The sequence below is a fragment of the Sus scrofa genome, chromosome 8 (genome assembly GCF_000003025.6).
Source record: "Sus scrofa isolate TJ Tabasco breed Duroc chromosome 8, Sscrofa11.1, whole genome shotgun sequence".
NCBI lineage: Eukaryota > Metazoa > Chordata > Mammalia > Artiodactyla > Suidae > Sus > Sus scrofa.
In genome coordinates, this window is record NC_010450.4 from 47,833,231 (window position 1) to 47,843,978 (window position 10,748).

The 10,748-nt window shown below is 45.0% G+C and overlaps 1 protein-coding gene across 7 annotated transcripts in view; it reads left to right on the forward strand.

Moving 5' to 3' along the window:
* Positions 1–5,311, forward strand: part of FNIP2 (folliculin interacting protein 2) — a 135,665-nt gene extending 130,354 nt beyond the window's left edge. For 3 of the 7 annotated variants that reach the window (XR_002346652.1, XM_021101299.1, XM_021101304.1), the window contains one exon: positions 1,502–5,311. Coding sequence is in view for 6 of the 7 variants with exons in the window: in XM_021101299.1 (XP_020956958.1) it covers positions 1,502–1,580 (79 nt within the window). In the remaining variant the exon portion in view is untranslated. The remainder of the gene's footprint in view (positions 1–1,501) is intronic. The other 4 variants (XM_021101301.1, XM_021101302.1, XM_021101303.1 and 1 more) reach the window with 2 other exon arrangements.

Sequence of the window (10,748 nt, forward strand, 5' to 3'; positions counted from 1 at the left end):
AGATGTGTTTTCTCTGCTTTTTCTGGAGGAGGCAGGCAAGGCCCATCCCTCAGGTGTGGGGGCCCACCTGCATGTCTTGGGGTAATTGCCCTCCTCCCTCCCATCCAAGCCCATCAGAAGAGGGGGCGTGTGTTTCACAGTGACCATGTCTCCCAGAAGGTGGGTCTCTGCCCTAACCTTTCTGGGAGAAGAAATTCTGACTTGTGTTTCACCCTCTGTGTAACTTTTCCTCTGAGGGGTAACAATAAGACATTGTGTCATGGGGCATTGTTCCCCTTCCTTCCCTGTGACAATGGTGCCCCAGTTGGTGGCAAGAAAATACTGTGTATAAAACAATCCCGAAATTCTCTATTAAGACTGCCAATCAGAGTATTATTTCAAGACTCAGGCCTTTGCATTCATGTCAAACTTTTCACTTTTCATGGCCAGGATATGACTTAATGGTATTGTTGCTTCTTAATAGTTTCCTGTCATACAGTTGTGGGGTTTTTTGTTTTATTTTGTTTGGTTTTGTTTTTTTACATGCTTCATTTTGAAACCACTCTCCCCTTTTGAGGCATTTACTTGCCGAGTATGGCCTGGTGGTAGTTTTACCTCAGTTTCTGTTTTGATCTCTTCAGCAGCTTCACACTACAGTCCTGGCTTGTGGGTTCCCAAGGCCTATGTGCGGCTTCCATTTCTAGGACACTTGCCCGGCCCCTGGCTGCAGGCTGCCCAGCAGCACCAGCAGAGGGATCCTGTAGGTGGCTTTACTTCCAGCCACCCCTCCTCACCTTCCACGCCTTGTTAGTGGGGGGTCCTGTCCAGACTCTCCTTAGCCCCATTACCCTTAGTCAGGCCAGCAGCACTGCTGGTGCTGGAAATTTCCAGCCTGCTCTGAAATGTGATCTGTAGGGAGCATTGCCGGAGAAAGCATGGAAAACTCCAGGAGGTCATGCCAGCTGCCTTTTTCAGTTTTATTTTTAATTTCTAGTTTCTGGAGTTCAAGGGAAAGCATTAGGATGTACTTCATGGACCAAATGTCCTGACCTTTCAGGACTCTTGGCAGCACGATGCGTGGGCCCATCTGTATCCCCTGTATTAAGGGGCAGCCCAAGGCACATCCACTGAACCATTCGCACCTGCAAGCATCACCTGCTTGAAAGTGTCATGTTGGGCACACATGCTCAGTGAGGTGCTTGCTTGTGTGCGTGGTTGATGAAACCCCCAAGGGTCTGGAAAACATTGCCACTGTCCCAGGTTCCAGGGGAATAACTGAGCCCAGTGCAGAGTCAGGAATGCTGGCAGGGTTGGGGGCGCAGGGGCGGCGAGGGGTACGGGACGAGGAGGTGTGCAAAAGATGGCAGGATGCAGGAAGGGGTCCTGGAGCCATCCCTGCACACAGCGGTGCAGTGCTTCCATCAGCTGTGAGTGCGCACCAGGCGGGCTTGGAATCTGGCAGCGGTACCTTCCTGTAAATCTGCTGCTTGAAAATAACTTTCTCTCCTTTCCCCATGTTCAGGATCGAGTCCAACGACCTGCCTCTGCTGACGGCCGTCGCCAGCACTCACTCTCCTTACGTGGCCCAAATACTGTTATAAGCTAACACTCAGGACAGCTCTTCCTCGGAGGAAGTAAAACCTGATGCTCAGCTGAAGGAGGGAGAGGGCAGACCCCCTGGGACGATGCAGTGTGAGCAGAGCAGAGCAGCGGAAGGATCATTCCAGTTCTGGGCCGTGTCTGTTGTGTCGCTGTCCAGGGGTGCCTGTTGGAAGACTGTGGTTTACTGTCCTGAGCACATCAGGCCTCTGTCACCCTGGAGTCAGCAGGGGGCAGCCTTCCAGCTTCTTGCAGAGGAAGCAGAACCCTGCGTGGATGCCCAGCTGGGGGTCCAGATAGCCTATGTTTGGACACAGCGGTGGTAAGCGGCCTCAGAGCAGGGCTGAACTACGCACATACCATTCCAATAGGAATTGTTTCACAGTTAAGCATGAGCTCTCCAAACTGGAGAAAGCTATCCCGCTATCCTGAGGAACTGGCCAGGGCAGGGACCCTGGACACCAGGTACAGGGGTGGAGTGAAGACAGTGCAGGTACCATCTTCAGCTCCGGTGGCTTTGGTGTCACCGTCTAATGTAAAACATAGGTGGCCTGGCTGGGAGGCCAGTCTTCTCTGAGTTTACCTTGTTTGACTGCAGGCCCCAGTAGGCTAAGGGTGGATTGTTGGTGCAATAAACCCAAGAATCAATGTAGCATTTGGATCCCATCAAGGTGAGGTCTGTGGCAGCCACGGACACCATCTGACCCCACGTGGCTGGTCCCGATGCTTCAGGGCTTTCAGCAGCCTTTTCATGAGAGGCCATTTACCAAAGTTATTTGTATAAGCTCAAGAGAGTTTCTGTTGCTAAATTCTTCCAGCTGAGGTTACCCCCTTCCTATAATATTTAATACAAATGACTGTTTAGACTTTAAAAGGCACAGCTATCCAGGTGGGGAAGAGAACCTGCCACCATTCAGGACAAGTCATGAAAGTAATTAGTTTGAACGTTCATAAACAATTCATAGATGACCTAAATTTTTACATTATCATTTCTGTCCCTTCCAATCCCAATGTTCTTTTCAAATCACCTTTCCAGAAATTGACCCATAGTATAAAACCTGCCAAAATGAAGAATTGTTTGTTTTTTAGCATCATTTGCTTTCTTTAAAAAAACAAAAACAAGCAAGCAAGAACTTGATTTTATTTTGACATAAAAGAAACTTGAGTTTATTGACCAACCGTGAAGCAGACAATATATTGACATCCAGGGTAAAGGAAAAGACTTTTTGATAAACGGATCATTAAAAGGCAGGAGCTGACCTCGTACAGAAAACAGCATCCTGCAGGTCTTGATAGTTCACTATATAACCAGGCGCTGATTTCCTCCACTCCTTTATGAATTGATTCTGGCCCTTTCCATGTAGTCTTTGCACCTAAGAATATGAAACGACTTCCCTTTCAAGATTTAGAATGACTTCAGATTTTCTAGTTGAGAAAATCCTCATCCCAAACATCAGGTTACATAAGGCTATGTCTGTAATTCTTTTACAAGTGCAAGTTAGTTATTTGTTTGAAAGTGCAGAGCAGCAGAACCCATGGAGAAGAAAAGGTGTGTTATTCCTTTTTTTTTTTTTTTTTTTTTTTTATGGCCCCACCTGCGGCATATAGAAGTTCCTAGGCCAGGTGGTCGAATCCGAGCCATGGCTGCAACCTACACCATAGTTGTGGCAAAGCGAGATCCTTAACCCACAGCACCACAGCAGGAACTCTGGCTGTGTTATTTGTTAAGAAAGATTCTTAGGAATAGAACTGCTGCCTCCCCCTGTTATTTACCATGTGAAATGGAGATGGGTGCATTGAGGCTCTTCTTTTAAGGTCTTTAATTTGTACTTTTCTGTCTTTTAACAAAATTAACATTGTCCGTTTGTCTGTGTCTTTCTGTTTGCTCTTGCCCAACACCTAAGATTGGTGTTTGGAGTCCCCGGTTCCGTGACACCATTGCTGTTGTCCTGTTCACGGGGAGCAGACCTCACCTGCGGCTGCGCTCCTCCCTCAGTCATGTTCCATTACATGTGACCCTGTTGTGACAAGTGACGTCACAGCATCCCCTCTTGCACCAGTTTCAAGCATTCCCCCATCTCTGGTTCCTTGTCCTTGTTTACACATTCTGGGCACTTTCCTTCATCCGCCACCTTCCAGAGTTTGTAGAAAATGAGATATAAAATCAGTTCTTTTCTTGTGGGCACATAGTGGCCTGTTGAAAATTAGACCCAAACCGGGGGACGTCGAGCTTTAAGTGGCCGATCCTGAACTCTGTACCTGAAAGACTGGGCCTCAAAGTGGGAGGAGACTGGCTCTGCCTCTTCACCTGCTGTCCCAGGCTCCCCTGGAAGGGGGCCACCTGGGGAGGCCGCCTCTGTGACCTCAGGACCCCGGGCAGCCCCAGTCCTCCTGGCTGCTGCCTGCACCACAGACCAGGAATGTCACTGCTCTTCTATAACCCTCCTCTGAAGAACACTCCTGTGTTCCTTCCGCTAAACTCAGCATCTTCCCCAAAGCGGGAACGCAAAGGATCTCACGGGTCGCTTCGGGATGTACCCTCGCACACCGGACCCCACCCAGGCGGTGGCTTCGTTTGGTCTCAGCCCAAGAGGCAAAAAGGGACCCGCCCCTCAGCCCAGGCCCACCTCAAGGAAAAAATAAACATGAAAAAAAAAAAAAAAAGTGAAAACAGAGAAAACTACCTCAGTCGACAGGATTCCATCTTTAGGGTTTCTTCAGCTTTGAAGTCTTACCTGTTGAGTGTACCTTGTGTAGCACCTTGCTTTTCTGAGCAAGCTGGAAGGAGGCACGACCGGGCAGGTGTGTGTCTGAGTTACTCTGATAGGCCTCCTTCCAGAACGTGCGTTGGATTTTGCATAGATCGCCAAGTGATATGAATGTAAAGAGAGTTGTGTATGTTGAGGCGTAATGAAAATGTAAAATGCAGCTTCCATACTTGTGCATAATTCCAAAGTATTTTATTTTTTATCAGTGTTAAATAGCTTTTTGTACAGGCTTCAATCCATTTTCCTCAAGTGTGCTGTTTTTTAATGAACGCAACTTTCAACTTTTCACATCCCATGGAACTGCTGTTTATGCGTCGCAACTTTTTAAAACTTAACCATATTTTTCAAAATTAACTTTGTTTTGGAGGGAGGAGAATCCCCGCCTGCTGAATGATATTAAACTGTTGTTTAGGCCCTTCTGATTAGGTCCTGAGATTTTATAAAATTCAGTCTGTAACTAAGTTGGTTGTACATAAAGATAAAGAATATACAGTAACCTCACAGTTCTTTTAAATTTATGGATTTTTCCACTAATATGAACTTTTGAAGGTATTTTGTTCATGCATACCATTAAATCCAAAAAGTCTTTAGCTTCTTGGTAAATGTGAACCCTTTGTTTTCTATTGTGCTTTGGGGAAGGGACCTTTTAATATAATATTTACTTAAATCAAGCAGCCCCTTCTGAATGTTCATTTTTAAATGTCAGCATTTGGTGAACCGTATATCTTGGAAGCAAGATTACATATGCTTAAATTTAAGTGGTGTTTAAAATAGGAGAAAATTCTGGGACTGATTCATTATTATTAAAACTCCATTAATGCAATTGGTAAGACATTCTATTTTTGATCACTTAAATAGATTTCCATGTCAGTGTGTGGACATTTTTTCTTAAAACTCGTTCACATATTATTTTGATCCATTTTTCTGTGGCATTTGGTGCAATAAACCTTTGAATTTATCTCCAACATTTTCCTGGTGCTGCATATGATTTGTTAGATTTCATCAGACTAGAGGTCTCGTTTCCAGGGATTCTTGCTGAAATAAGTTCACTGTCTGTGTCAGTGATTTTCTTTTTTCTCTTTATGGATGCTGTACCTGCAGCATATGGAAGTTCCTGGGCCAAGGGTCAAATCTGAGCTGCAGCTGAGGCCTACCCACAGCCACAGCAACACTAGATCCAAGCCACATCTGTGACCTATGTTGCAGCTTTTGGCAACACTGGGTTCTTAACCCACTAAGTGAGGTCAGGGATGGAACCCACATCCTCATGGACACAGGGTCATGTTGGGTTCTTAACCTGCTGAGCCACAGCAGGAACTCCCTATGTCAGTGATTTTTCAACAGCGGTGCTTGGGAAACAGCACTTTTTGGTTGTCAGGGTGGTAGGTGAGGACTGAGGGTGAAGAAAAGGTACTCCTGCTGAAGGTAGGAGAAGGTCTATAATGTGTGGGAACCCCCCCCCCATGGAATGAGGAACTGTCCTGCCTCCTGTGTGACTTTTAAATATCCTGCTGCTATTCATGTCAGGGGAAAGACCTATTTAGAATGATCTAAGCTGATAATTGAATTCTGCCTTGCATAAAAGCACAATTCATTTCTCTCATGATCTTACCATGGGCTGAATTTTCTAGGAATGCCACTGTTGTATAAACTGGGGCAAGATTTTGCTTCATAAGGTTTAGAATTTTTTTAAAAAAATGACCTATTTGGAAAACCATATTACCAATAGCTGTGGCATTCATGGAGTTTGAGTCCAGTCTGTCTGTAGGATCTCCACTTATAGATGTTGCCTTCACGGAGATGCCATACAAAAGTAGGCATCTGCTTAGTTCATTATATCCCCCCCCCTTTTTTTTTGTCTTCTAGGGCCACACCCGCAGCATATGGAGGTTCCCAGGCTAGGGGTCTAATCAGAGCTGTAGCTGCTGGCCTATACCACACCCACAGCAATGCCAGATCTGAGCCGCATCTGCGACCTACACCACAGCTCACGGCCTACTGAACGAGACCAAGGATCTAACCCACAACCTCATGGTTCCTAGTCGGATTCGTTAACTACTGAGCCATGACAGGAACTCCTATATTTTCTGTTCTAATCTGCTAGTGCCCCAATGTGTACATATTAAAATATATATTAATATAAGTTTTAACATAGTACAACTAGGGCATTATATTGGTTTGTTATAAACTATAGGTGGAAGTAGGTTATTTTATGAATTTTGTTTCAGGAAAATAAAGGGCATTACAAAATAGCTTCCATGAAATGTGTCACTGATACATAACGGCCTCAGGAAAAAAACAGACTGTTGAGCGTAACTTCTGTGACATAATACTGAATCCTGTTTTAAGTCTATGGGAAGAAGTAATAGTAGGTATTTCAAAATCCTTTGTGATTAAATGAAAATTTTGAGTGTTTTCCAGGTTCCCTTGAAAATCATGCCATTGGTAAAGAACTTCCAGACACAGGTACATATCACAGGGCTTTTTGGTCATGTTGGCTCCATTACCTCATTTAATCCTCGCACCTGGATGAGGTGGGTAGTGCAATCGTTAATACTAGGTGTCAACGTGGTTAAGATATGGTCCCCAGATAGTTGATCGAAGCCTAGTGTGAGTGGTGCTGTGAGGGTATGTTTCAGATGAAATTAACATTTAGATGAGTAAAGCACAGTGTCCTCTGTGATGGGGACGGGCCTCTGCCAGTTCCTTGAGGGGCTTCAGGGGAAACAGACTGAGATCCCCCTGGGGAGGGAGTTCTGCCTCCAGGCTGCTTCCACACCCTCGTCTGGGTCTCCTGCCCCCTGGCCAACGCGCAGATTTGGGACTTGCCAGCCTCCACAATCACATGAACCAATTCCTTAATTCCTTAAAAGAAGGATGTCTTCTGTCTATCCATCCGTCTGTCCATCCATCCATCCATCCATCCATCCTCCTGGCTGTCTTTCTCTGGAGAACCCTAACTCACACAGGTACTTAAGCTATCAGCCCGGTGATGTAATGGGGACCCAAAATGGAGCTGAGAGTCAGAACATCGTCACACCAGGTTGTAGGAGGAGGACTTTGGAGCAAATATCCATAACGCAGGGAACACCATAGACTTAAGAGTTTTCCCTTGAGGGCTGAGAGACAAGTCACCCCATCTCTGGATATGTGCTGTGAAGGGGTTGCTGAGGAAGAGGGGTGGAAGTTAGGACCCCCCCCCCGCCCCCAGAGATGACAGAGGATGAGGTAGCACTTCCTTCACAGTGGGAGGGAAGAGATTAACCCCTGTGCACAGCTGTCCTTGCCCTCTGTGTTCTTGGGGACCTCAGGCCATCGTCATCATCCCTTTCTCTCACCTTCTAGTTCCCTGGCTACTGAATGTTCTCCCATAAACGCCTCTCCACTCTTCATGCTCAGTTTCTCCTTCCTTAACAATTGAGCATCTTCTAAAGAGGCTTAGCAGCACTCACTTCTCTCATTTAGCACATGCCCCCCATCTCACAGAGCCTGCTGTCCATGCGTCTCCACCACCTCCTTCCACAGCAACTGAAGTCTTTCCGCGTGACCAGTACCCAGACTTGCTGAACTTACTTTTCTTGCATCCCAAATGCATCATCTTTTCTCCTTTCTCTTTGCCTTCTTTCAGTCCCTCATTTTTCATACCAAGGTGCCCTCCAAACTCACCTCTCTTTCAGAGCAACACTTCTAAAGAATCCTCTTCCAGTTTGATGTCTAAATAACCTCCCCCAAATGAAAGGCTAATCCCTGTCACTTCTGTTTAGAAGTTGACCCAGAAAAATCCAAGTCCCTCCACACCTGGCCCCTCTCCTCTGGCCTCAGCACCCAACACCCGCCTTTGCAGGCTGATGGTTATCCAATCTCATTGGACCACGCACCCTTCCACCATGGCGCTAGTTGATCACTGCCTTTGCCCTGTTACTCCTTCATCCTGGTCTCCTGCTCCCCTTTGCTCCATCAAGTCCCTCCTGTTCCTGGCTGAAAATGAGCTCGGGGCAAATCCGCCAGCACCTTGCAACTCAGGGTCCCCGAACCAGCCACAGCTGCCTTGCCTGGGAGCTTGATGGATGCGCAGGATCTCAAGCCCCTTCCCAGACCCACTGAATCAGAATCCACATGTTAATGCGATCCCCAGACAATGGGTCTGCACATAAAAATCAGAGAAGTACTGCCCTCACACCCAATGTGAATGAGTGAATGGGTGAGGGAAAGAATGTATCAGTCACTGAGATTATGTCCATGTTTTGGAAGGAAAGGGAGCAATGGGGATATTTGCAAGCAGAGTAATGAAATAGAAATGGATGGCGATGTTGAACATCATAAATCTGACATAAATTTGACAGCACTTAAGTACCTATTATTTATGTGGAGAAAAAAAGGTCACCCAAAAAATCAAGATGGGAAAACAACAAATGTAATAGAAGATAGAATTTGAGACATTTTGTGATTTTAAAGAAGAAATTTGGGGAAACAAATTTAGAAATTTTCCCAATTGATTTCCAAAAACTTTGTAAGAGCATTTGGGGTAATGTATACAAGAATGATATATACTGTTAAACACCATAAATTGTGCTCTTAGAAACTCTTAAAAATTAATCTCTAAACTTAGTTTATAAGTATAAATCCAAACTCAAGAGCATGAATACAAAATACCCTCATTTTCAACCATCTATCTTGATGAGAAAGCATTGTGATAATTGTGTATAGATTTATACATTTAAAGTCTCCCCCAAGTCCCCCAAAACCACTGACAAGTTTTGTTTTTCCAAAGCTGCTTCCAGGATGTGGTTCTGATTCCTGCAGCATGAAAATGGCAGGTGTGCGGCATCTCAGGTGAATATAGAAACAAGGCACGCATGTGGGCTGATGTAATGCCAAAGGCCTACCTCATTGGCAGCATTATACACATTGTACTCATGATTTTCTTTTGAATTTATAATTTACTCCAAGTTGTTTTCCCAGAAGAAAGTTTATGTAGAGTGGGGGGAAGGCTTGAGTACCTACTGATGTATCATCCAAAAGAACCCTGTGGGATGGTCCAAAAACTGGACTTGGGGGACAAGTTCCTAAGGTATCTCTGGAATTTAGAAGAAAGCCTAGCTGGTAAAAAAGCTTATTTTGAATGATAGAGTGTTTTATTTACCTCTGGAAGGGAAGAGGTATGAACCAGTGGTTCATTACCCTACCAGTGATGAGTTAAACTCAAGTCAAGTGCCTCTTTGATGTGATACCCTGAGGATGGCATGACAACATTCACCTTAGGATTCCTGCCCCAAACACATCACCTGAGAAAATGTCAGGTAAACCCTAATTAGAAGGTGTTTATAGAACTGGTCCAAGCCCTTCAAGAATGTCAGAACAAGGCTGAGGAACTGTTCTTAATTGAATGAGAATAATGAAAAATGAGAACCAAATGTAATACATGATCCTGGTCAGATCCTGGATCAGGGAAAATAATGAATGACATTGTTGGGTCAATTAATAAAATTTGCTTATGAACTATAGGTGAAGTAATATTGTATCAGTGCTAAATTTCCTGAATCTTATCATTGTACCATCATTATGTGAGAAGGATATCCTTGTTCTTAGAAAGTGCACCCTGAAATATTTAGGGGTAAAGCAGCCTTCAAATGGTTCAGTAAAAACAAATGTGTGTGTGTGTGTGTGTAGAAAGAAAGCATTAAAGCAAATAAAATGAACAATTAATGATGCTGGATAAGGAGTGTATCAGTTCACTCTGTAGGGTTCTAGCACTTCTGAAAGTTTGAAATAATTTCAAAATCGGACTTTTTTCTCTTTTGGCCGCCCCATGGTATGCGCAGTTCCAGGGATCTGGCCAGGTATCAGATCTGAGCTGCAGCTGTGATCTACACTGGAGCTCCCACAATCCCAGATCTTTTTAGCCCACTGTGCTCAGCTGGCCAGGAATTGAACCTGTGTCCTGGGGCTGCAGAGAGGCTGCCAATCTCATTGCACCACAGTGGGAACTCCCCAAATCAGTCTTTTAAGAGATGTTTCTAGTGCGCAAAAAAAATCTCAATTGGATTTAGTGAATGATAGGAGGTGGCATTTGAGAACATTTAATCCATGATTGATCTAAGCTCACACAAAATTACTTCAGTGGTAGAAAATATTTAATCCAAGTCTCCTCCTTACATATTGCAATAAATCTCATTTGGACCCAGCTCAAAATTCATACCACTCGGAGTTCCTGTGGTGGCTCAGCCGTAATGAGCCTGACTAGTATACACAAGAAAGTGGGTTCGATCCCTGGCCTTGATCAGTGGAATGTGGATCAGCATTGCCATGAGCTGCACTGTATGTAGGTCGAAGACATGGCTGGGATGTGGTGTTGCTGTGGCTCTGGTGTAGGCTGGCAGCTACAGCTCCAATTTGACCCCT